Source organism: Epargyreus clarus, unplaced genomic scaffold (genome assembly GCF_041222505.1).
Source record: "Epargyreus clarus isolate Ecla_fem2 unplaced genomic scaffold, WU_Ecla_fem_2.2 ptg000019l, whole genome shotgun sequence".
In the NCBI taxonomy this organism is placed as follows: domain Eukaryota; kingdom Metazoa; phylum Arthropoda; class Insecta; order Lepidoptera; family Hesperiidae; genus Epargyreus; species Epargyreus clarus.
In genome coordinates, this window is record NW_027332227.1 from 15,913,852 (window position 1) to 15,941,838 (window position 27,987).

Sequence of the window (27,987 nt, forward strand, 5' to 3'; positions counted from 1 at the left end):
GGATATAAATGAGACCTAATACTGCTCATAAAATAATTAACTGCAACATCCAGTGTATATTCGCCTTTACAGAAAGGCTTTCTCAACATACGCTGAGTTATGGGAGCCGCGCGGCCGGTAGCGGCTGTGAGCTGCGGGGAATGAGTCTGACCTGCAACAGAACATTTACACGTTCCTAACTTGGTAAGTAACATCATTTATTAAGAAAATGAAAACCTACTAACATAATATTTGGATTTTTAAAAGTATTTTTAGTGCAGTCGTTGCTTAGTGGTATAAATTTTATTTTCCCACTTTGGGAGTATCGGAGTTGAAGTCCCAAGCGCTACTGATTTTTCGGATTCATGTGCATGTAAGGTAATATTATTTATCACATCACGACGAAACCTACATAATTGAGCATTTTCCTGTGTAAAATCTACTAACTTACATTCGGAGTGCTTGGCTATGGCGTTTTCCCTTACCTTTCTGAGCTACAGTGGCCAACATTGGGATATATGAGTCGGTAAAAAGTTTGTTCAATGTGGCCCATTCATATATTCACCTCCACATTACACACTTGGGGTTTAATTAACTTTAACCAAGCTGGTATGGCTCATATTATCCTTAGCATTCCCTATCGAACCAAAATGTGGTAGATTTATACTATTGTAAAAAGGTAGGAATAGATGCAACAGTAGATAGGTGCCGCCACAATTGAACCAAAAAGTTCGTTTAATTCCAAAGAGGAAAAGCCTGCTGATTCGATTGTGAGAAGTTTGTATCCAAAATCATTACTCTCCTCTAATTGTAGGGAAAGTGGTGTATTATACTTCATTCATACATGCACTTGACAGGCGATTTTTCAAAAATGCTCCATATTTATCCACCAATCGTGATGACCATATCCATCCATCTCATACACAAATTGTACGCAACACCCATTAATCAACGTTCGCCAATTTAAAAAAAAAACACTAAATTACATACAATCGACAGAATTGCTCCTTTATATTCTGTCTCGCTCGCACTTATGATAAAAAACAGAAAGGGGTGATAAATTAAAGAGAATCAGTTTTAGGATACTGATGTAAAATTTATGCTGCCTTTTAATAAATAAACCACATGAGATTTCCTTACAATCAACCCGTATGCAATGATAAATAAAATAAAAATCACTCATATTAATCATAATTAATTAGGAAAAAATACTTAGCAAAATCCGTTAAGTTATACTGTACAAACACAATGGTATACTTTCAATAAAACCATTCGGTTTAAAATATTTTCAGATAATCAAAGTATGCAGATTTGAATGAACACTCAGGTAGAGCCGCGGGCAAGACCAAGTACTAAAATGGTAAGGAACCCTATGAATAAGTTGTTCTGTTAACCCTTACATCAAACAGGTTATCTCCGCTAATATATTCTTTAGCACGTCGGAAAGGCACTTAGAGGGGCGCGGCAGCCGTCAGGCAATGTTCGCATATGCATGCGTGCGTGATTTTAGGTTAGTAGCATACTGAAATAAATATTGCAGAATGTAAATACAAATATTTAGTTTATTTTAAAAAATATAGGAGTAGCAGCCGGGCATGCAGTCTACATGATGGTATGTGGCTTCTGCCGCCAATAGACATCTGTAATCAACCTCAGATAGGATTAGATATTGCCTGCCTTAGGACAGCCATAGATGCGCCGCTACCCCTTAGGACTAAGCTGGAATGCCTCAGAAACGTATGTCTCCCTTACCACACGCTTCAAACCAGAACACATTAGCGCTTGAAACTACTGTTAATAGGCAGGAATAGGTGTGTCGGTGGTGTCCCTGTAGTCTCGGGAATAGAATAGGGCTACGGTACCCCCTGCCTGTCGTAAGAGGCGACTAAAAGGGGGCTTCCGGGGTTGCGGGTGGCAAGAGTGGGAGCTCGGACCGTCCAGCAAGCAACCCCGAGAAGGACGACGGTATGTGTGGTCGCCTACCGTCGTAAACACCAGATGGTGTGGGAGGAGCCAAAAGTGCTCCCCCAGGGTAGAGCCCGATCGGGGCATTGCGCTTGGAGGACTCCGGTTGTGTTCCCTCGGAGATCCCGGAGTTCTCCAACAAGCGTTGAGGACGACCACCGGGGGGGTTTTAGTGCGGTAAAAATCCCACATAACCCGGCGTCGCTCCCACGTCGTCAGGTACCTTTTGAAGGTTTCCCCCTCGTAAACAAAAAAAAAAAAAAAACAAAAAAAAAAAAAAAAAAAAAAAAAAAAAGGTGTGTCGGTGGTGCCGCCGGAGTCCATCCATAAAGGGTTTTATCAATTCTATCCTTAAGAAAATTCGCTTTTATCACGCATAAAAAATATGAATAGATTGACTTATATTACTTCATATTTAAGTATATATGCATTACCATCACCGATATTTTAAATTTGTCATCGTGTGAATCGAAGTATAATGTAACAATATTTGGTAGATTATCTAGGAAGTTATCAGTCACTACTTAAAAATTCAATGAATCATTTAAAAAGCATGGAGAGTTGTTTAGCCATAAATATTATTTTAATGAATTTAAGCAAAACATCAATATTTACTTTAAATTAAAGCAGACGACATGACTAGACGAAGTGATGTAATATGATTAAATGTCTTGAAATTAAATTTAATGTGATAAAACATGAAAATACTAGATGAAATAAAATTCAAAATAACTTACTTAAACGAAGCGATTAAAAAATAAATAAAATGTTTTAAAACATTATCATAGTAAAATCTCTAAAAATATTCCTCTATCCTTTCCAACTAGTAATCCCAACACCATTAGTTTCGGAGACCTTACGAAATTAATAATTGTTATTGTTACAATAACATTGTTATTCTGTGCCATCCTTACGCTAAACAACATTAGCGGCGCTCACCAACCACCCGCGGGCGCTACGCCCCTTCCATGTAACGAATCAGATTCTCTCGGATTTATAGTCGTCCGCCTTAATTGCGAGCGTACTTTACCGAAACCGGACTGATTCAATTTGCTTAAGACCTTGCACACAGCGTGACATAGTGGTCTGGTGACCGGTATTGTTCGTGGTCAGTGCTGGTTTTATTAGTAGATTGGCTTTCGCGGATACACGCCAAATAGCATATGTTGCTACCCCTTTAAGATTAAATTGGAACGCTTCGGATAAGTATGTCTTCTTTACCACATCCTTTAAGGCGGACCACAGTAACATCCAGCAGGTGGTATTAGGTGGAAATACATGTGGCGATGGTACCTCCAGAACCCAGTCATATAAGGATCTACTGTCCACGGAAAGTGTTAAAATGATTGATAGGAACAAGAAATAAAAAATGTAAAAGATTATGAAAAAGGTATTTATAAAAATCTGATCCGTGACAGAATATAGGTATATTCTTGTATAGTATATACTATAGTATAGTAAATAGACGTATGAGTTATACTCGTAATAACGAATTAGATTCTCTCCAATTTATATTCGTCCGCCTTAATTGCGAGCGTACTTTACCGAAACCGGACTGATTCAATTTGCTTAAGACCTTGCACACAGCGTGACATAGTGGTCTGGTGACCGGTATTGTTCACTACCAACGACCACCTGACCAGTCAGTTCAGTTTACGGTTTCTATACTCGGCAAATGAAAATGTGAAGATGATTGATAAAGGAAAATGAACTAGTAGCATTTAGCAATAGTTACTGGGTAAGGCTAAGGATGTAGCAATGGTCGGGTCAGTGACACAAAGTCTTAGCTGTTGTCTTGTCTATAAAGTAAATAGACATAGGGGCCGTGAGTGTGAAAGATTTAGAAACGTCTTTTGTGGCTGGAACATAACGGAGAATTTACCTGTATGTTTTTGGGACGAGGTTAAGAGAAATAATATTTCAAAGATTTAATCAAAGGTTGAGTCGAATTACTATGGGTTATACTATCAATAAATAATAATAAAACTGTGAAACTGTTTAAATTAAGAAGTTTAAAAGTATTTAGATCGATGAGACAATATTATAGGTTGACTTGTCGATCTATATTATGTAGTAATAATGTTTTATATAAGCAATTAAATACACTAGGCCCGATATTATTCTCAAACCCTGGGATAACTATAATAATACGATGTCCGCAAATTTTAGTCAAAACGGCAATTTCCGTCCTACGAACCATTAAACCAGACATAATGAAGTCCCCCAACCAGATAATATAGTGGGGCGGACTGCTATGATTTACAAGGGCGCAATAAAAAGAATTTAAGGGATGACCCGGCGTGAGCATAAAGATGAAGTATGGCGCCGCAGCTTGGCCCTATTGCTGGATGAAATGGGTTTGATGTTTTATGAACGAAGTAACTTGTATTTGATATGTTTTAGAAGATCTTTGTGAATCTTCTAGAATAGTCAAAGTATTAAAATTTCATTTAGTATTGTGTTAGTAAATAATAACAGTCTAAAGGATTTGGAAAGCCACGTTCCGGCACACATGACGTTCTAACTTGAAAAAAAAGTTTTCATTAAATTTTGGTTTTGTGTCTGCCTTAAACAGCTCTACGGTCTCAAGTTCTCGCTGACACATGGAAAATATTGCAAATTGTCTAATTATTATTAATACATTAATTATTATTACAATGTATTTTCACACACAACATTTTAAGGATCCTTGCATTTTCTTAGTATGTGTTGATTAATCTAAAATAGAGCCCTAAGAAACTCTTGATTTGTATAAACTTAAAAAAAAAACACTAAAATCTAAGAGCTTAAATTATTTAGGGTATTACTTGCCCTCTTTGTACTAACTTTCTAAATGCGACTTAAGCAGATTTATATGCAGTAAATGTATGGTGTAAATTATTTTTATTGCACCCTTGTACATCACGGAAAACGCCCCACTGCATTATCTGCTTGGGGAACTTCTTTTATGCGTTTAATGGTCCCATTATCAGTTTAATGTTTCCCAAGAACCATTACCTTGCATCTGAAATTGTAAATGGTTGGTACAGGATAGCAGAGGGTGTAATGAAAAGAGAATTATTTTGATGTACATATAATGAATGAATTTATTATTTTGATACATACTTAAATTTCTAAGTGTTCGTGAATATATTGTGGTATCCAATTAAAGATAGAATTAATTATTCGGTTCCAGAGGAGTTTTATGAAGAGAAAAGACAAAGATTTTCTATGATAAGGTAAGTATTTAATCAAATCCCCTAACCTCAGTAACGGTTTGACGACGGAATTTAACAGGTATTTCAAATTAATAAAATATGTTCATGGCCATACAATTAGCTGCAACTATACCATCATAGTTCTCATCATCATCAGCACCATCATTATCATCCTTATTATTAATTTCAACCTATTAGGTACAGCGTTAGGTGTTTTCATAGTATGAGAAGGAGGAAAAGACTATAAGGATAATAGAACCATAAAAAGAAAATTTAAGTAAATTATTGAGATTCTTCTTTGAGGTTATGACCTTATTCGTTAAAATTAGTGGTGATTTCTAACATACATACAATGGCGAATACCATGACCAACAGTTGTAGATGTCAAAAATCATATTATGGACTAAAATTCCTTCTATTACAAAGAAATGTATGTATCTCTGCATCATTTGATACGGGTATTATAGCCACGTATTTCAATAGACAAACCACAAAAATCCTTTTACCGGATTCCAGTTCAGTGAATCGCAATACGTATTAACTCCCCAATTTTATTTCAAGCTCATTATTAAAAGCTTATAGCCCTTAGCGATACGATAGGGAACATGTTTTAGAGTACGCGATAAACTATGAACTAGTTAAAAGGACAGAATAAACAATATTTAACACAATACCTTCCGATTTACTTATGGAAACTGCTTATGTAAACATGCATACCGATAAGTTGTCAATTGCAGTCTTTTCATCCTCATTTTCTTTAATCAAATATAAAGCAAGCAAAACTCTCCATTAAAACTAGCCATGAATTCACCATCATTTCGACAATGCCGATGTTAATGCTAAATTGGTTACTTACTTTTACGTTATGAGGAAACAAGACTATTTTGGTATACTGAAGAATCTTCAGGTTTCCTTATGGTTATTCCTGATCTCATATATCTCATTCTTGTAAATGGACCATGTAACGGAGGGTAATGTTTTTCGAGTACATATGTGTATGTATGTGTAATTCTTTGGCATGTCCTTCAGCCTTCATCTTATATTCTTAATATTCTTATTTCTGGAATCTACTCATTATCGTAATCTGTTATCGGTGTGACAAGTCCGTCACGGCGTGGATTCGACGCAATTTCAATAACAAAGCCACTAAAAATTTAATACGGCCATTGATTGAAACCGAATTTTGTATCAATTTCAGAACGCAGTAGGATTATTCTGCCCCCTGGTGGGTCGTTGTTAAGCCCTGAAGCTGGTAGGCATGTGAGGTTAGTAAACAGATGCGCTACCGAGAATATTCTTGGTTTCTGCCTACACGAGAAAAATGTATAGTTTGTAATATAGTGCGTAAACATATTATGCGTTTGCATCACTATGAGGGATATTTGTAAGTTAATTATATTTATAAGCAGTTCATATCAGTTACTAGTGAAGTTTTACATTCGATGAGTTAAACGGTGATTACCTGCAGTAATTAATTCTTTAGTCGCATTCTAATTTATTGTTTTTGTTCGCATTTCAGTTTTGATACAAACTAGGTACTTTACTGTTAAGTTATTATTATACAGTTGCCTTTAATACTGGCAGCTATGATTTATGAAAAACAGCTTTAAAAGGAATATAAAAATGTGTCTTTCATTATCGACCAAAAATGTCGCATGAAAATTATTAATCACTTGTTTTGTTGCTTGAAATTCTTGTAAAATTAACATAAATATAAAACAAACTAACAGTCTTGGTTTTCAAGTTTGGTTTTCTAGTTTTAAGGTGTTATATCTCTCCATTTATACTTCATCTGTGTCCGTGGCAATCCCGGGACGCAACCCCGCGGGAACTGAAATTATCACCGGGAATTATACCCAAATGTTCAACTCAATAATGGCGATGATCTTGCAAGTTTCATTTTAAATTATTCCTGGTGATATTTACTTATTTGTGTAGTTTTTATTTACATCTAAAACTCTTTTATAAATAAGAGTATTTTGAATTCGATCAAAAATGCATTGCTATCACTACAATTTCTTAATGTCATAAGTATATGTATTACTTAAATGTACCTTACTTAAAGTAGGATATAGCATTAAAAATATGACTGTACAATTACAATTACAGTTGTGCTACTGTGCATTTAGATTTTTATATTTTAAAATAATAGTATAATCATTTTTATTTTCCATTTTGCTTCTTTTTTTAAGCTATTTTTGCTTAATTCTGCTTTGAAGGGAAAGGTTCCAAATTAGTCCTCAGAGTTAGCATATCTGAGGTTGACTTCAGGCTGAAATCTAATCTTAACTGGGTGTCGTTATAGATCGGTATGGACGGCAGTAGCTTACCATTAGGTGCATGATCGCAACTGCAATTTACTTAATAAAAAAGGATATATAATAAAAAATAAAATTAAATAAAGAGCTCCAACAAATCAAAAAATATGCTGTAGATCCACACTCTAATTGTTACAGAATTTATGAATTTCCCAAATGCATTTGCAATTCCGACCAGAGGCACCTTAGCGATTTACAGCAAAATCAACTACCGTGGCGTGACACACCGCCATTAGTTAGCGAATCAATGGGCATAGTGGAAGCGGTATTAAATTTGTTACCGCCATAAATCATGGGAAATTTATGTCAATTTGCTTACATTACAAACAAGGCTGTTTTGAAATCGGTATTGGGATGGGTTTAGAAAGTTTGACGAATGTCTTTTTAGGGGGACGTTGGATGAGACACAAATATTTTTTTCTTTGAAGATAAATTCTAGGAGCTAATTAGAATAGCTAATATATAGCTAATCATCGTCTGTTATACGATAAATAATTAATTAATTGGAAGTAATTATAAATACATTTATAAAATCTGGATATTTTGGCAATTAGTAACATCTACTTATGTGTTATCCTACTTTACCTAACTTTCATATTTTTGTGTTTTGGAGGCTCATAGTAAACATTTCTACCGGGATCAAACCCGGCCTCGGGCTAACATCTGCAAATCAACATGTTACTCCCTCTCTCTTATATTTTGAAAAATTAGCGAATCGTCAAACACGTGAACAACTTCCCCACACTAGCGTGATAAACCACCATTAGTCAGTTACCAAATCAATGGCTATTGTACGAGGGTGCATTAAATTTGTGGCCACCATAACTCATGACCACCATCATTCCCGGCACAAAGACCACCGAGTGCGTTTATGATTAATGTGCGCCACCTAGCGGGCGACGTTTGATGAGAGGGTAGTTTATCAAATATAAGGGTGAATTGAACATCTTTTTCGTCTAAGTAATTTTGTTTGAGATGACTTCTGGATTATGTTACATTGTGCTTTGATGAGAGATCCAAGGACAAGTAGGTTATGACCCACTACTGAGTTGCTTTCTAGGGTAAAAATATTAGTGACTGACCTGCCTTGCGGTAAAATAACAGTCTTGGTGTCTCTTCACACATAACCAAGAACAACCACCACCACACCACGCAACAAAATGTCGACAAAATGCGTGCATTGTGGTATATAAGAACAATCAGATATGTGCATGTCTTTGCAATAGAGTCAGAGTTTGCCAGATTCTTATGTCTGGTGTCGCAGTTTTATTTGTAATGTTTTCTGTTAATTTGGGCGGCAAAATTGAGCCCGTTAAAAAAACTATACTTACGTTTTCATATTATTCAAAGTACCTGGATGAACGAGCTTTGCTCGGTGTTTTTTAAGCGACTTCGAAAAAGGAGGAGGTTTCTAAAATCGACAGTATATGTTTTTTTTTCTTTTAAACGACATTTTCTGAAAATAAAACCTAGCTAGATCTATTTATCGCCCCCGAAACCCCCCAATCACAAAATTTCAAGAAAAACGTTGGAGTCGTTTCCGAGATCGTTGATATAAATATTGCAAGAATTGCTCGTTTAAGGTATTAGAAGATAGATAGATATTCACCTGCCGCATAGTTACGTTGTGGTGTAGTTATGGTTGTGTCAATAGGCACTTATGGTTGTAATAATAATTCACTATGATTTACCAAATCTCTACTGATATTCACGGACTGATATTAAATTCGAATTGGCGGGGGTGAATAATTGTGCAGCGTAATAGAAAAGCAATCACTAATATTGAGGGCGGGTTAGGGGTGGGCCATACATTAATAGTGTTGTGATTACATAAGCGCATTAAAAGTTGTCGATACTGGTTACAGATAATAGATTCCCATTATTGCTAATGATATTTTCTCAGGAATGTATCTTTCAAAATTGCTATTTTTTGCCTAATTTTCCTTATGCTTACATAAATATATAGAGAAATCGTTACTATGTTATAAATGGAATTGAAGTAGCTACAAGTACAAACGATCATACATTCCGTCATAAAGTGGCAACCGCCATCCATAGATATCTAAAATCAATAACAAATTGGATTGAAGTTCCTCGTGAAATAACACAAATGTGTTGTTACTCCTTGACCGGGACTAAGTTGGAACTCCTCGAAAGTGCTCTGTCTCTTACCATACTCCTTAAACCGGAATTCAGCTGAACTAAACACTAATATACGAGTACATTCATGACTGTTATTGGCAAAATGCAGATTAGTAGGTTTCACGCACACTGAACCCTGGACGTGGTAGAACCCTTTGTGGTTCGACTCCGGCGGCACAACCGCCACACTCTCAGGTATGAGTCTTCCCTTTCAACGCTCCGGGTGTTTCCAAGATCATTTCGTACAGACAGACAGATAAATGAATTAACTACACAGTACCGTGTAAAGAAGCATGGGTTTTAAAAACTCATAGATTAGTAAAGATTACACAGTCCTAACAAGAAAATGTACCCAGATTAGAGAATTGAAATAGTTGCGTAAAAAAGTTTTGCCAAGACTCCGTGCTAAAATGTCCCTAAAATATTTGAAATAATTATTTATTTATTATGTAAATTACGCATTATTAGTTATTTATTCGTAAATTTTCTCTAAAAATGTTTGTATTTGTCAAGAATTAAAAAAAAGAACTTACTAATAAGCCGTTGTTGGCTTCATTCAATTTCAAGGCGGCGAAGTATCTTTACTAATCTATGTAAAAACTACATACAAAATTACTTAGATAAAGGTATAAATTTTATGTACCAGAGGAATCATGAGCTATTATGAGTAGGTACATAAGTAAAACAGATAAACTATGAATGGTCCAGAAATAATATAATATCGATGAACAATAACACCCATCCCTAAGACCCAGCGGGAAACAGCGGTACACAGTACAATGAGATTACTAATCGCATTTGCCACCGCAGGCTGTACCTATTGTGATGCAAATCCGACCTTCTCATAGTCTGAAGTTAATAGCCATGCGTGGGTTTAGAGTAAAGATCAGCATAATTTTATTTTTAGTAAATTTTGTTAGATGAAAGGTGTTCGACATATTACTGTCAAAAATGGGTGGTGTCGAAAAGAGAGTCGGACTAGTAAAATTTTATTGACATAACGACAATTTGCTATTTATTTCTTACAGGGAAAATCTTTGATAGCTGCCCCGGCAAACGTTTTATTGCCATATTAATAAAAAAATGTTAAGGGTGAACAACCCTTAAAGGTGGTAGAACCCTTTGTGGTTCGACTCAGTCGGCACCACCGCCACACCTATTTCTGCCTAATAACAGCAGTGTTAAGCCGTGCTGTGTTCCGTTTTGAAGGGTGTGGTAAGGGAGACATACTTTTCCGAGGCGTTCCAGCTTAGTCCTCAGGAGTAGCAGCGCATCTGTGGCCGAACTCAGGTAGGTATATCTAATCCTATCTGGGGTTGATTACAGATGTCCATGGGCGGCAGTAGCCACTTACCATCAGGTGGACTGCATGCTCGTCTGCTACTCCTATATTATAAAAACAAAAAAAAACCCTTATCACTTAACTGAAAAACAGATAGTCGCTGATTCACAGACCTACTGTATATGCAATTATGCATATAAAATTTGGTAAAAATCGGTAAAGCCGTTTCGGAGGAGTATGGTAACTAACGCGAGAATTTTATATATAAGTTATCGTAAAGACTCTACCACCGACCCATATTTGTTTTCAGTACCCTTACCAGGAGTTTTTACGTTTCGACAAATATGACTGTTTTGGTATTTGTTTACGTATTTGCCCTTACAAATTCCAATCAGCGCCCTAGCGGACTGTGTCAGAACTAGGAAATCGTATTGGCCCATACTCTACATTATCACTATTGTCTCTACATTATCAATTTTGTAGATCAACTTCCTAGTTTGAGTAAAAAACAGCAATGTTTTCAAAATAATATTCATTATCAAAAATATTGTTTCTTATTTTATTTCACTATATTTTATATATAAATATTTTATATATATTATATTGTTACCATGTTTAAAAGTATAAGATATTTTTTTGTAATGTAACTCAATATAGGATAAATAAAATCAATGTGTTAAATTTAATTAACCAAAATTATAGAATTAATCGTGTTTAATTTATTTACATTATATTAGGAATCACTTTTATTTGTGAACCTTTTAACTACTATTTCACGCAACTCCATCTAGTACCCTTTGTGCGAACCAAATGGTAAGCTAACATTGTGTCGTTTATAATAGTTTAAAAAGTTGTGGATAGATGTCGCACTGATAGTTTAACGCATTCTGGAGAGATGGCGCACTTATCACTCAAATATTGTCATGTTTACTAAATTAATATAGATTTTATTATACGAAATAAAATCGTATAATATACTTATTGGCGTTGATTAATCTTCATTATTGTTAGAGTGTATTGTACAAAAATATTAATAAATAATAATTCGTTGACGCGGTGTACTTGTTTATGTATTACAGCGCCATCTGTTATTCATGTTTAGAAACTAGTTCTTTGCGTTTGTTGTCAGCTTTTAGTAAATGTAGTTCGTGTTATGGAACATAGATGGCTGCACTTTATATTTTCTATTTCTTCCAATGACTACCGAAATTTGGTAATGCACTCCGTACTTTTTGCCAGAATGTGTTGCTTGTTTTCTCGCACAGATTTGAATAGCAAATCGAATTTATATTTATTTTATTATCAGGACCGTATATTATATATCACAAATACTAACCAAAAACTAAAAATCGTTAACCGGTGATTTAAATGACCTTTAAATCTTTTACAACATTTAAAGCTTAGACCTGACTTTTCCGCGCCATATAATAGGTAGGTACTCGTATATCAAATACAAGTGTATATATTTATATGTAAGGTTTTTATTCGGATTATAAATTTATAACTAAATAACAAGAAATTATTAAAGCTAAAATATATACAAATCATTTCTAATTAACATTATATACAATCAAGAGTACAAAAGATAAAATCATAAATAAAATAAACCATCTAAATATAACAAGTATACCTATGCATCATAATATTACAAGTGTATTGCGTTACTGAATATTAAGTTGATCGCTAATTTGATATCTTCTTGTACCTTAATAATGTATTAAATGATAATTTATCTACACTAATATTATAAAGAGGAAAACTTTGTTTGTTTATAATAACGCAAAAACTACTGGACCGATTTTAAAAATTCTTTCACCATTCGAAAGCTACATTATCCACGAGTAACTTAGGCTATATTTTATATGAAATATATGTGATAAATAGATTTTGAGGCGGTACAAAGTTTGCCGGGTCAGCTAATTAAATATGAAATATGTTTCGAATATGCAAAAGAACGAATAAATTTTCACCCTTAATACATTGTTATTATTTTTTTGTCTCCATTGATTTTTTATCTCCATTATCACGAAAAATATTTGCACCTATGTAATAATTTCACAACTTTGTATCAATCTTTAGTAAGTACCATAAATTTAAGTACAATGCACTTAGAAAGTACGATTGTACCTAACCATGTGTCCGACACTTCTTCAAATCACTTATCGAACATTGTTGTCTTCATAATACGTGTAATTTTTTGGGAAGGTTATCAATTTATCATAGTTTATTCATTAATACTAAGGAGCTATTATCTACTGTACGAGTCATAGATAAATCTTCAAATTTTAAGGGCCCTTCTTCATGTAGCTCTAAGATCGTAGTTTGCTTTTAGTCCTGCCCCAAAATAACAAAAATACTTAAAATCCTGCTGTGTTATGTTAAAAGCGTATTATAGTTGAAGGACATTCATATGAGCTTTCCTATTATTTTTTGGCTTTTTGGCATTGCCGCATGCACGGGGATGCGGCAATGACAAAAAATAATAAATACTTACTCTACATTATTGAACATAATAGACATTTAATAGGTACTCATATCTTCCTCGTTCGATCAATGTTCATACGTCTCCGTGCTAAAATGTCCCTATTAGTTATTTATTCGTAAATTTTCTCTAAAAATGTTTTTATTTGTCAAGAATTCAAAGAAAGAACTTACTAATAAGCCGTTTGTGGCTTCATTAAATTTCAAGGCGGCGAAATCTTTACTAATCTATGTGTATTGGATAAATAAAAACCTGTAAAGACTTGTTTTTTTACCACGCTTTTATTAGCTTGACCTGTATGTATGTATGTAACGGAATCTTTGAACTCGATTTTTCCCCACATTGAACGGTCCAATTAATTTAAAATTTTGAACAATTATCAAGAACCGATGACAATACATGATTTTAATCATTTTATCCCATTCTCCTTATCAGGATAGTTAGGAATCAGGATTAACGACTTTCCTTGTGCGATTTTAGTGTGGTTCTTAGTTTTTAAACTATAATTATTTTTAATGAAGGCACGGTTTTTGGTGGATCAGGAAAAAAATATTATTGTCGAAAAATTCATTCCCACAAACATTTGAAATTATTTCACTGTTTTTGCAGATAATTTGTTTTGTATTTTTCCTTGTTTATTAAAAATAAATATTTTCTCCTAATAATTTATATTCAGATGACGATGTTTTCAACAGTGAAAACAATTTCTATAAATATTTTTTTTATTTTTTCCTCTTCAAATACGAAATTACTTTTATCATTAAATGTGACTTTCTTATCTATAAGTACAATGACTTTAAATGTATGTAATTATTTTTATTAAATATTGTTTTCACGACAACCTACAATCTTTAGATAAGGTATAATCATCAAATTAATAATTTGATAGAGTTTAGTAGCTTATCAATGAATTTAGGAATATGCAAAATTATGAAATCCGCTTTGTTTTCACCAATCATTAGTAGGTGATAAATTGTACTAACAAGACGTCTATAGAGAGATTTATATAACCTTAATGTAAGATATCCTATAAATAAAACAGGTAATTAAAATCATATTATAACAGCTTTCCCTTAAAATATTAAAGCTATTTCTAGTATCACTAAAATGTTTAAATTTATGTCAATTTTAAAGTAACTTATAGTAGAGTAGATAGATAACATTTTAACGTGAACCAAAACATCAGTGTGTGTCTTAATTAAAATTTAATCAAAACAGTGCATTTTTGTCCAGATAACTTCAGTATGGTCAGTAAATTGATAATATTTGGCAAAACATTATTAATTGTTAACGACATGTATTCGCAAGAGATTCATATTTTTGTACATAGGAACGTGATTTGCAACTTAACATAATACATACGAGAATTGAATTATATTCGAAACAAAATGTCAGATATATAATAACGTGTAACTTACAGAATGTCAGCGGAGTTGAAAAAGAGGTTAAACGCCACAGAGGAGGAACAAGACGAAAAGGGTGATAAAGTGGAAGAAAGGAAGTCGAAATACTGGGACCCTCTAACGGATGGCGTGAAATGGATCGAGAGATACGCTGAACCTCTAGAGAAGTGGTTCGAAAGACTACCAGAATTTATTAGCACTTTTATTGCTACGTTCGCCGTGTTCACATTTGGAGCCACTTTAAGAGGTGAGTGACCGTGTTTAGACCTTTTTTGTCTAGAAAAAACGACGTAAATTCAAAGTACTTTTACTCTCAGTCTAAAAAGTAAATAATTATAGTGAAGTGATCGCAAACGAAGGAACTTAGATTGGAAGTACTTTTTTTCTGTCTAAAATGTAAATAAATAAAGTGATGTTATGGATTGATCTCTCAGAAATAGACTAATTAGATAATAAAGCAAATGCTATGTAAATAGCGTATTATAGCAAATGTCACCAACAGTTAAAAAGGTTACTCTGAATTCTTTAGTAATGCGAATGAAATTAAGAAGTGTTTTATTAAACTATCGATAAAAGTATGTCTTCCAAAAAGTGATTACGGTATTGTTAAGCTATATGCTGAAATTTACTTCCGTATTGTATTTGATAGGCTTGTGTTAGGAATCTTGTCCTGTCCTGGAAGCTCAAAGTAACTTAGATTGCTTCTACGAAGCCGACATATTGTTCGGTATTATATTGTTGATATGCGTGGATAGGAACTCTGTCGTTATGACCAGAATTAGTTTGTTTAAAACTTTATTTTTTATAATATAGGAGTAGCAGACGAGCATGTAGTCCACCTGATGGAAAGTGGCTACTGCCGCCCATGGACATCTGTGATCAAAGCCAGAGACGATTGGATATTCCTACCTAATGTCGGCCACAGTTAAGCCGCTACCGCTGAGAAGTAAACTAGAAGACCTCAGAAAAGTATGGCTTACCACAAAATACCCTACGTGAGGAAAGTCATGATCATCAAACGTCTATCTATCATATAATAATAATAAGTTGCAATAATGATGCGGATAAGGATCATTAAATGACAACCAGATTGATAAATAGATATTAGTAGACCTTTTTCAGAAGAAACATCACGGACTGAATTTGATAGACATAATCCGTTATTAATAATAATTAATCTATTTAATTTTTTGTATACAAAGATCAAAATTTGACAATTTGCGTACTGTATTTTTTATTTTATATCTAAATAGATTTGCATAATATGGATGTCATTCTCAATTCAACCCTATTAGAGGACAAATTAATACAAATAAGTTTTATCTAATTTACAAATGACTATTTTTTTGCTTCTAGACATCATACCCCACCAATTTAAGCTATGAGTTGTCTGTTCGTCAGTTTTAGGGTTTCGTTTAGTAGATTTGTACGATGACTACTTATTTAAAATCTATAAGATGATCATTCAGTCACGTAGGTGGTAACAATGACGTACGAATTATTTCACGATATTAAACGATTCACTTTGTTAATTATAATGTCGATTAGATAAAGGTAAATGCCATTACTACTACATGTAAAAGAATAGGTATGTTTGTCTCTACATTGTAATATTGCATTCAATGATAATTTTCAATTTAATTTATTTGTGCTTCTCGAAAAGAATTATGCATATTGGATGATTAAGTTTTAAAGTCTTTTATTTTATTTATACGCCTTTCTCCAAATTTAAAACGAGTGACAAAATTCATAAGAAAACAAACACAATATTTATTAAGAAAATCTTTAATATTTTAAGGGTTCTGCATAATGCGATTGGTTAAGGAGATGATTATATTTACATACACAATAAACAAAAACTTTCGAAGTTACAGATAGACAGTCTAATTTCAGATATGTATTCATATAGATTATACGCCATATTAATACCATAGCAACAACTAATGATATCAGCACTTTATCAACAAATCAAAGAATGATGTAATCGTATAATGCGAAAAACTTCATAAATTATATTATTATAATACATATGTTTAATGAGTTAACTTGCAGTGATAGCTTAGGGGTTAAGAAACTCAGTCTCTCGATCGAGGGGTCCGAGATTCAAATCCCAGGCACGCACCCCTGTTTTTTTTCAAAAATTATGTGCGTATTAGAAATTTATTATCACTTGCTAAACGGTGAAGGAAAACATCGTGAGGAAACGCATACCTGAGAGATTTATAAAAAAAAATCTCAAAGGTATATGAAGTCTACCAATACGCACTTGGCCAGCGCGGTGGACTATGGCCTAATCCTTCTTATTATGAGAGGAGACCCGCGCCCTACAGTGGGACAGTAATGGGTTGCTGATGAATGCATTAACTTTGATTATTTAACGCAGGAACACATCTATTTACGAACAGGTATTAAACTGAAATAAACACATTAAATCAAGTAAAATAACTATTTGTTAAACGTAACAATCATGTAACATGTGAATACAATTTTCTGTAATTAGAGGTTCGATTCAAAGGGTGAAAACGGGACCCTATTAGTAAACTTCCGCTGTATGTCCGTGTGTCAAAGGCTCTATCTCTTTAACCGTAGTAGATATAAATTTAACTGAGTTATCATTTCCGAAAATAAATTGATACATTCAAATTAACAATTAAGGAAATCGATATTTTTCGGTTTGTCTATTGAACCTTAATAGGTAGACACGTAAATTTTCACAATACATATACTTTTTACATGCTATGACAACATATCCTACTAAAATTACAAAAAAAATTGGCCGTACGGAAACGAAGTTACGACAGCCAATTTTATGATGATATAAATCCGATTTACTTCCTAAGAACATGAATGGGTGTTACTATACTTTACTTATAGTATATCTCCTATAGGGTACACAAGAGGGCTGTTAGAAGTCACTCAAATATGTGCTGTTGATGTATTCGTGTGAAAAAAACTATCTAGTAATATATGTGGTATTTGAAGGTGGTAGAACCCTTTGTGGTTCGACTCCGGCGGCACCACCGCCACACCTATTTCTACCTAATAACAGCAGTGTTAGGCGCTGCTGTGTTCCGGTTTGAAGGGTGTGGTAAGGGAGACAGACTTTTCCGAGGCGTTCCAGCTTAGTCCTCAGGGGTAGCGGCGCATCTGTGGCCGACCTCAGGTAGGAATATCTAATCCTATCTGGGGTTGATTACAGATGTCCATGGGCGGCAGATGTAAAAGAGTTATCATAATACGATTAGAAACTTAGAGAGATGTCCTTGATACATGATATCTACAAATCTTTTCACCGATACGAACAGGGAAAATTGTTATCACTTGCTTTAACGTAAAGGAAAACATCACGAGGAAACCTGCATACTTGAGAGATCCTAACAAAAGTTGTCAAATATATGTGAACTTGTGAAATCAACCAATTGGCATCTGTCCGAGCCCAGCAGTGGGACTGGAATACGTTGCTAAGGACGATTGTCATATGTCATAATCATTATATACTTAACCTAACCTAAACTTTATCTCATAATTTCCCAGGGATGTAGATGTAGAAAGCAGCTAAGGAGAAGTTAAATATCGTAAATGTGTAGCAGAAAATATCGCTTCTCGTTTAACCCAGCGTTATAGAAAATAGGGTTGTTTCTTAGAAAACAACAAAATACAATTCTGATCTAAACCCGTCATTATTGAGGTCCTTTAAATTTTGGGGAAGTTTCACGAGAATTATTGGAACCGCAGAAAGCTCTTGGTAACAAAATGTTCATCTAAATTTTGTTACCACAGAGATACAAATTGAACAGAGACCTAATATATACATAGATAAGTATAGATATCTCACCGCCTTGTAATTGAAGGAAGCCATTAAATGACTTAAACGGCTGACAATTCTGTCAGCAGTTTAATGGCTGTCATGAAATAATACGCGGAACAATGCCGACATGCGCAGTTAAGACACGAAATCGAAGAAAAAGTGCGAAGAAATATCGTTTCATTCGTAAATAATCTAAAAACTACATTTTTTATATTTTTCAATCACGAACATAGATGACAGTAGCAATTGTCAAAAGGTTATATTTTCTTGTTAGGAGCGAGTAATCTTTACTAATCTATGAATATATACTCATTTCTCATACAGATAAGTTTTACAAGTCTACCATGAGGTTACGGAAATAACCATCCCGATCCCGTGAGATTACAGTTACCAACCGTAACCGTACCGTAATCGTCTGTAATCTAGAGTATATAGTACAGACATTCTGTGACTAATATTTTAACTACTGCCTAAACTATCACAAAATTAATAAAACACGCATACGTACTGGATAATATGATTTTCTAATGAAGTATTGTTAACAATTTCGTTGAATGTTTATAAATTTAATACAAAAGGGCTTGATGGATTTAAACAAATAAGGTGACATAGGTTTTATCTTTAAACAGTAGATCTAAATAAATTATTAGTGAGTCTATTTTCTTACTAGGTCATTTACAACCGTTGTTTATCACGAAACTCTACCTCAAATTGGAAATATAGAAAACCATTTCGTAACAAACCACTTGTTGTAAACAAAGGCTACTTTTCTAAGCAATTATACCTACTACTATTCGTTCGACTTTTTATTTTGTTTGTGAACTGTTAAGTACCTTTGTTTCATTGTTTACAAACTACAAAAGCCTTCGATATCTTTATGAATGATAACAATCAAGCCAATTAATTTACGTCATGACGTCAAAAATAAAATGGAAGCCCCTTGTGTAATTTATTAATTTTCGTTTTCTAACCTAAAAATTGTTACTTCAAAGTTGTTCTCAATTTGTCTGTCCTATATTTTAACTATAGTAAGATTTGATAAAGAATCTTTCCTTTAACGAAAATGGAGAACGAACATATTATTATAACTAAACGTTCGGTGTTACAAACTTCATTTTGACGACTATTAGAAACATCAAATAAATAACATATAAAATAATACAGTGTAAGATTATCCCTGTAACTACGTAATAATAAAGTTTAAAATAAATATATAACATTATACCTACATATAATATATCGGTAGCAGAAACTACTATCCAACAGAAAAAGTAGTTTTTATTCTAACTTCATAACATAGATTTCAGCAAAGTAATGCCTAATTTTATTGACGTTTATTTTCAGGAGAATGGGTGGTAATCTTAGTAACAGCGCTCAAACAGATCACAGGACACACACAGAGCGACAAGAACATGACGACAGAGGAGATATACAAGCTGTTCACGCTGGAGAATCTCAAGATGGAGAACTTCAGCGTGATCTTCATCTCCGCACATGTCGTGTCGTTTGGCACTTACTTCTTAATAGGAGGTTTCTTACATGTGAGTTTGTTTTTCTTTTATATAATAGGCTTGTGGCTTAGCCACTAAAATGTCCAACGATGGTGTTGAAAAGCATACACATAATATAAACAACGTAGATATCTATCGCTTAAGTAGACATCAGTCTGAAGAATAAAAGATCGATTAAGTTATAATGAAAATAACACGAGACATTATAGATAAAGTTATAGGAGAAAATCACGTATTAAAGCCTATAAAATACATTTAAAAGTTATAAGTGTACAAATTACCTATATCTGATTTTTTTGGTTTCATTATCGCGAAATGAGAGTTTGTAATAAGTACGGGTATAATAGTAGGTACGTGGAATCACGATACGAGATTTAAATTTATTTTTTGCTAGTAGGTATATTGACCCAACATGCTACATGGATCGTGGTCACAACGAAACTTTAATATACCTGTTGAAAATATCTATGTTCATCGTTCAATTATGTGAAATTTTGAAGGTGGTAGAACATTGTGGGTCGACTTTGGCGGCACCACCGCCACACTTATTTCTGCCTGAAAATAGCAGTGTAAAGCGCTGCTGTATTCTGGTTTGAAGGGTGCGGTAAGGGAGACATACTTTTGCGAGGTATTCCTACTTAGTTCTCAGGGGTAGCGGCGGTAAATCTAATCCTATCTGGGGTTGACTACAGATGTCCACGGGGGGCTGTAGCCACTTGCCATCTGGCGGACTGCATGCTCGTCTGCTACGTCTATATTATAAAAAAAGCATATTTAACAGAGTTAAGTATAATGAATACGGCAAATTAAAACTCAAAACATTAGGTGAGACCTTACATCGTTTGAATATAAAGCAACGTTTTCCAACCACTTAGTTTAGAACTCTGCGTGATTAAGAAGCATAATTTTACGGGAAAACGTGGAATTACGACCATTGTACCTTAGTAATTTTATAAACTGGAGTAACATAAACTTTCAGTATAACTTACCTTTTAAGTTTCGCAGACTATAATTTCAATTACTTTAACTATAGTTAACCTTTAAGAAAACTGGCTTTTAATACATTTTAACATACTAGAGTTTTCAAGTATAAATTACATGTTTTGTACTTAAAAGCAACTTCTTAGAACTTAAAACCATCGCCTCAAACTTGCTGTTGTAGGTGGGGTTGAAGCTACTAAGGTCTTGAACGGTGTGGTAGACATAGTATTACAGGCATTCCAACTTGGTACTCAGTAGCAATGTATCTGTGACGTTTCAGATCCAAACAAAACATCCAAGCCAATCCAATAGTCATTATTGGACCTCAAAAAATCTAAAAAAATCCTTAAAACTCTGAATGGACTTAGATATTTCTTGTATTCCGACGTTACTGATAGATTCAAAATTAAATGTCTCGTAATTTTTGAACTTGTTAAACAGTCAAATTGAACTTGCAATCTGCTTTTTAGTCATGCATACTGCTTATAATTTAGCTAATGGCTTATATTGTTTGTTGTCTTTAGCCCATCTGAGTCGGAAGTTCTTAAATAATATAAAGAAGAAATATCTGTAACTTTGGACAACCATTTATTATAATAAAATAGACAGAATGAATTCATAATTTTTGTCTATGACCAGTCTTATTTAAAATTATAGGACAGAAATAAGAACTTTTACATAACGAAGGTGTTGAAAGATCTAACGGTTTAGTTAAACTTATAATTTAATTTACATAAACAATTGTTTCTCCACAAATTATAGTATTATTCTAGTATTTTACTAATTAATTTGAGTATTTTCAAGTAAATTAGTGCCGTAATGTTCAGTGTCGTAAGCGACCTATAATGTAAAACGTCCTAAGAGTTAATTAACCTTCCTAATTGTTTTCGTTGTTATCAAATTAATTCTTCTCTGAAACTGACTCGAACTTTGGAGACGTGAATATTTAGGAAAATATTGAGTACCTTAAAAATAATATTTTATGCGTCGAAATATGTTTTTTGCTACTATGCAATCTTCAATTATTTAAATTAATTCTAAATCGTTCAAACCATTTTGAGGACAAGTTTACATAAAAAAATGGTTGCCTGTAAAGTCGGTTTTACGGGCGAAGATTTTACGTGACAACGTCTTTTTCTCGGTAGAATATTTATTGATATGAATATAAATATTTTCACTACAGACACAGCTGACGATACTTTAACCACACGTGTGAACTTGTATTGTGACGCTTTCTTGTTTTTCCAACGCCAAGAACGTTCGAGAAAGACAAAGACAGAGACACAAGCATGCGCCGATTCAATGCGCCTAATTCTCTAGTGCTGCGCGCGCGGCAGACCGATCATAGTTGAGTGGGAGAGAGACGCAAGGCATTCGGCGGGCCTCTCTCTCGTTCGGTGACTCATCGTAACGTTACCGGGCGTTACACTTTTTTATAAGTGACTCCCAGCCGCAACCTAATTTAAGACGTTGTCACGTCAATAAATAAAAAAAAACAGTACCTATTAAGAACGTATTGTCTAAATATTGGTCATGCCTTTCAAAGTTATTCATACGAGTAGCATCACTTCACACTGCTGTGTTAAGCGATGCAGGCGTGCAGGTGCTTTAGTACAGACTTTGTACAAAAATCAGATTAAAACAAACGTAATTATTTTATTTGATATTGCCCATTTAAAACAATAAGATAAGGTATTATCTTTATCTTGTAAATTAGATATGACGCATACCCCAGCTGACAAAAGGTCGCGTTTGAAACGGAAGTATCAGTTTTTCCTTAACACTTACGTACAGGGACTCCTTAAGATTCTAAAAATGATAATGAATAAACCTAAATAGAAAACGTCTAAATTTAAATTTTCGTTTTAAAGTAAAATAAAAGGTTTTAACGCGTTTAAAAAGATTTCACTTTAAAATATCCCTAAATCACAGCCAAATGTAAAATTAATAACTTCCTTCTTGCTTGAAACGTTAAGTGATACTAGAACTCTTCTTTACTCTTCTGCGGTAACAGTGTCCATATTCTTCTAATTAACTTCTTTTACACCCTTCATTTATTAACGACGTGTGTGCGGAGTTTAACTTCAGTTGAAGTCACTGCCAAAAAAGTCTTCAAGGCAATCCTATGGATAAAATCCTAATGTGGCGTGTAACCTACTTCGTCTCAGCTACTCGTATATTATTTTAATACGAGTAAATCACTGCATACACAGCTACGTACTTTAGCGACATTGTCTTTGTCAGATACACTGCAATTTCTTTTGTTACTTCAAAAATAACTCAGGAATACCTCTTTCTCTCTGACGTTTTTTCTAACACATTTTTTACAATTTGGGCATATCTATATAATTATAATAATCTAAGCATTTTTTAGTTTATCGCTGACTTAGTTTCACACGTGTATCGTATCCTAAAGGGAACGTGATCTTCTAATCTTATCAACGGAGTGCGAATGTACGTAGGTGACAATGTATTGGTTTCGCCAAATTGATTGTGATTCTTTTGTAATCCAGATTAGGTCATTTATATGAAATTACTCTTGAATAACATTGTTGCAATTAAATGTTTTATTTTTTATAATATAGGAGTAGCAGACGAGCATGCAGTCAACCTGATGATAATAAGCTACAGCCGCTCATGGACATCTGTAATCAACCCCAGATAGGATTAGATATTCCTACCTGAGGTCGGCAACTGACTTAGCTAGAACGCCTCGGAAAAGTCTGTCTCTCTTACCACACCCATCAAACCAGAACAACGCAGCGCTTAACACTGCTGTTATGAGGCCGAAATAGGTGTGGCGGTGGTGCCGCCGGAGTCAAACCACAAAGGGTTCTAGCACCTTCAGACTTGTATAACGAATTAAGAACACAATTGAAGGTGGTAGACCCCTTTGTTGGTCTTCGGAGGTACCATCCCCACACCTTTTTCTGTCAAATAAGTGTGCAAATCAGCAGTCTTCAACGCTGCTGTGTTCCAACTTAGTCCTCATTGGTAGCATATTTATGGCCGACCTCAGGTAGGACTCCTATTGTATCTGGAGTTGATGACGGATGTCCATAAGCCGCACTAATAATTTACCATCACATGAACTGCATGTTTGTGTGCTACATCTATATTACAAAACAACTACATGTACGCAACAATACAAATATTCTTAAATATAAACTAATACGAAGTACAATAAAAATATTTACATACGGTTAGCTCAAAGACATTCCTATCACAAATAGCGATCTGTACCGGACAACATTTGGGTACAAATGGGGCGATAGGAATGAAAAAGAAAATGTAAGGTCCTTAGATTGTAATCATGCAAATGTAATAAAATTGTAACAGCTATTATTGTTGTGGCAATGTAAGTATTTACAAAATTGCTCAGTAAAATGCAGATTCAAAGGTAATTTACACCACGGCAATAAAATATTGTCATCAAATGTAATGAATTCAAAGTTACTTAAACTTATTTATAATAGTAAGAATTAGAAGATAGGGTAATGTAAGGACCGGTTGAAGCCACTTAGAAGAAACCTTCCCATTTGCTTTTTTGGTAACCACAGTATTCCATAGTACCACCTTCTAACTGTTTCAACTAATTTATTTTTATTGTTTTTTCCAGTGGTACTTCTACATGAACAGACGGCATTTGGCTCATGAGTGGAAGATCCAGCCCACAAAGTGGCTGTCTCCTGAGCTCGAGCGCCACGAGATCCTCGTCGGCACGTTCTCTCTGCTCATCACGGGCTCCTTCTCCGCATTCCTCGCCTGCTACATCTTTAACGGAAACCCTTCCACCGTGTACTTCCAATTTGATGAATACGGCTGGCTTTGGTTCTTCTTACAATTCCCTGTGATCTTCATTTATATGGTAAGAATTAAAGAATTAATTGCGTCTGCCTTTTGTTTTATATAAGTTGAAAATACATGTATCATTAAACATCACTGTAGCCTACGAATATTAAACCTCTTCAAATACATACCATAGATATTTCATGAATTTATTGAAAAAAAAAACAATTTAAAACAACCATAATAAAAAATGGGTAACGATTACTAAAATAATTATAATTGCATATGTATCATTAGTCCAATTAAAGAATATATGGTTTTGGCGATAGTAATAGGTTAGACTGAGCACAAACCTTATATAAAGAATGTCACCTTTACACTTTTGTCTGTCTTTCTTACGGAATTTGCGTGACAACCGACAGACAGAGGTCGTGTCGAAAATGCCTGATAATAAGTAGTGAGTTAAAATTCAGTAAGGTATTTAAATAAATAAAGAATGTAATATTCAAGTATTCTAAACGGACAAAAGAACTTTGTAAAAATTCAAATATTATCGCACTAGAAAAATTAAATCACAAAGAGCGTTTGATAGATTATATTAGAAATTCTTCTTATCACAGTAATTTTTCTACGCTGGAAAGCTCTTAGTTACATTTTTTAAACATCTTTGCTCTATAGATCTACTTCCAATAAATTATTAAGTAGATATAAGATTATAAGCACATTTCTCTGTCATTCCAAAGGCCCTGCTTTGTATTCCAGGTAAAATACCTTTAAGCTTATAATGTTCTTTACGTATTTGTGAATTCCACAAAAACATTTTAGTTCTAAGTAACGACCCTCTCCATAGCAGTAAAATAAAAACAGTTCAACAGAAGTTAAACCATAAAAAAACCGTATCTATAAATTTTTCTGTCATTTTCTATTGCACATTGTCTCACTTCCATTACGCGCTTGTCTTATTACAATATTTATTATATTTCCAGGACTACACAACGTACATCATGCACCGGTTGTACCACACCCCCTGGCTGTACAAGAGGTTTCACAAGCTCCACCACAAGTACAAGCAGCCCACCGCCTTCTCCGTCACAGCTATCCACCCGGTCGAGATCATGCACATCCAACTTACTATGTGCCTGCCACTCTTCACCATCCCTACTCATTGGCGTAAGTTTGCTATGGAAATTTTATACCAAAAACTTTATAATATCTATGCTTTGACTGAATTGTTCTAAGTATTAGAGATGGCGACTCTTTCCGAAAAAGATCGATTCTTGAATCGATTCGAATCGAAGTGTTATAAATCAATTCAAAAATAAATTGAAGCCCAAAGAATCAATTCCCCAAAATTGGATCAGGTCATCGGCACCAAACTAGCACTGAAATTCGTATCCATCAGCAGAAATTATCAATAATATATTCAACCAACTTCGCAAAAGACCAACTTTTGATTTTCTAGGGTGAAAGATCCATTCACTGAATAGATCCATTACTGGATCCATTACATTACATCGGTTAAAATAATCGACCATCTCGGCTCAAAAAATCGATTCTTCGATTAATCGATCTCAGATCCATCCCTACTAAGTATCGATATACCATAGTGGTATTACGATTTTTTCAAGCTAAATTTGATGATAAGATTACATATAAATAAAAAGGAACGAATCAAAGTCAATTTGGAATTTGTAACAAATCTATTTTCAATAATAGCAATAAGTAGGTTAATTTCAACCTATTCGCTCTCAGATTCCCTATTTCGCTGACATTATTCCCAAGACGATTTTATTAGTCATATAATTCAAGACTTGTCCCGATGTCTATTGCCTTGCCAATTAATGCCGTTGGATTGAATATTGTAAATATCTCAGCTAGTTTCAGCGTTAATAATATAATGTTAAGCGTTTCGTAAAATACAAGACGAATAGAAATGAGACATTATGTAATAACTTCACATCGAGCCGTGAATATCAGAAATGGAAAAATACGTGATTAAATTATTTCAATATATTAACATAGTCTGTAGTGAATTAGTATATAAAGCTTGTGATTGTATATTTGATTGTAATAAAAAAACAAAGTCGAGGCTGTATATTATAGCAGAGTCTCTTACTAACAATATCTAGAAATTAAATCAGATATATTAAGTATCAAAATGATATTACCCTTTTCCCTGTTTACACGATGCTAAACTGTTGGAAAGGTCAACAATTTCAGAACAAATATCAGAAATCTTAAGTTCAATGAACACTATATAATTGCTTATCGCTTTCATTCCCAGTGCCTTTCTACGCGGTGGCGCTGTACAACTACTACCACGGCATCATCGACCACTCGGGCATCAACTTCAAGTCGTACTGGTGGCAGCCGTGGCAGCCGCCCGCAGAGTTCCATGATCAGCACCACGAGTTCTTCCACTGCAACTTCGGCTTCAATATGTCCATTTGGGATAGGGTTAGTGTCTTTCGCTATCAGGTTATATGTTACCATAATTTTGTTGCTGTTAATAATTATTATAATTTAATAGAAGTTCTGCTTTGAAGCAATTCACTTACTTTAAAAGACGTTAATAATAGTATATTACTTAATTAGATTTCTTATTTTATTGATGAATAAATAATTAATTTAATATGATAACAATAAAATAAATTATTACGGCCTCTTCAGATGAGAGGAACTTATTGTATTTAAGATAGTCACCGCACCATGTTTTACAATCTAAAAGATAGTCGTGATTCTATTATATCACATAATACTATTTTTTTGTAATATCTTGAATATAAAACTGATTCAAATAAATTAACCTACAAATTAAATTTACAGTGGCACGGGACAATGAGAAAAGTGAATAGAGTATACACAGAAGAAACCTTCCACGGCGAAGCACCAACATTAGACTCTCCTGAGGGTAAAGATATCTTGGACAAAGACCCAGAAGTAAGGGAAAGTATGGAAAAAACGAAAACAAGTCTCAACGTTTCGGAGTAATTTATTTGTAAATTTAAAAAATTGAAATTGGAACACCCAAAATTGGTATTATATTAAAAACTTGCAAGAAAAAATCAAATCATAATTATTACAGATGATGTAGATAATTATATAAAAGAAAAGCTAAAGCTTTCTCGTG

The 27,987-nt window shown here is 34.0% G+C and overlaps 1 protein-coding gene across 1 annotated transcript; it reads left to right on the forward strand.

Moving 5' to 3' along the window:
* Positions 1 to 71: 71 nt before the first annotated feature.
* Positions 72 to 27,987, forward strand: LOC140750256 (uncharacterized). The gene is made up of 8 exons (XM_073083699.1): positions 72 to 183; positions 1,272 to 1,339; positions 14,786 to 15,015; positions 19,921 to 20,117; positions 24,688 to 24,936; positions 25,844 to 26,027; positions 27,142 to 27,314; positions 27,684 to 27,987. Exons 3-8 carry the CDS (start codon positions 14,787 to 14,789, stop codon positions 27,846 to 27,848), a joined length of 1,197 nt encoding a protein of 398 aa, XP_072939800.1. The 5' UTR covers positions 72 to 183; positions 1,272 to 1,339; position 14,786; the 3' UTR covers positions 27,849 to 27,987.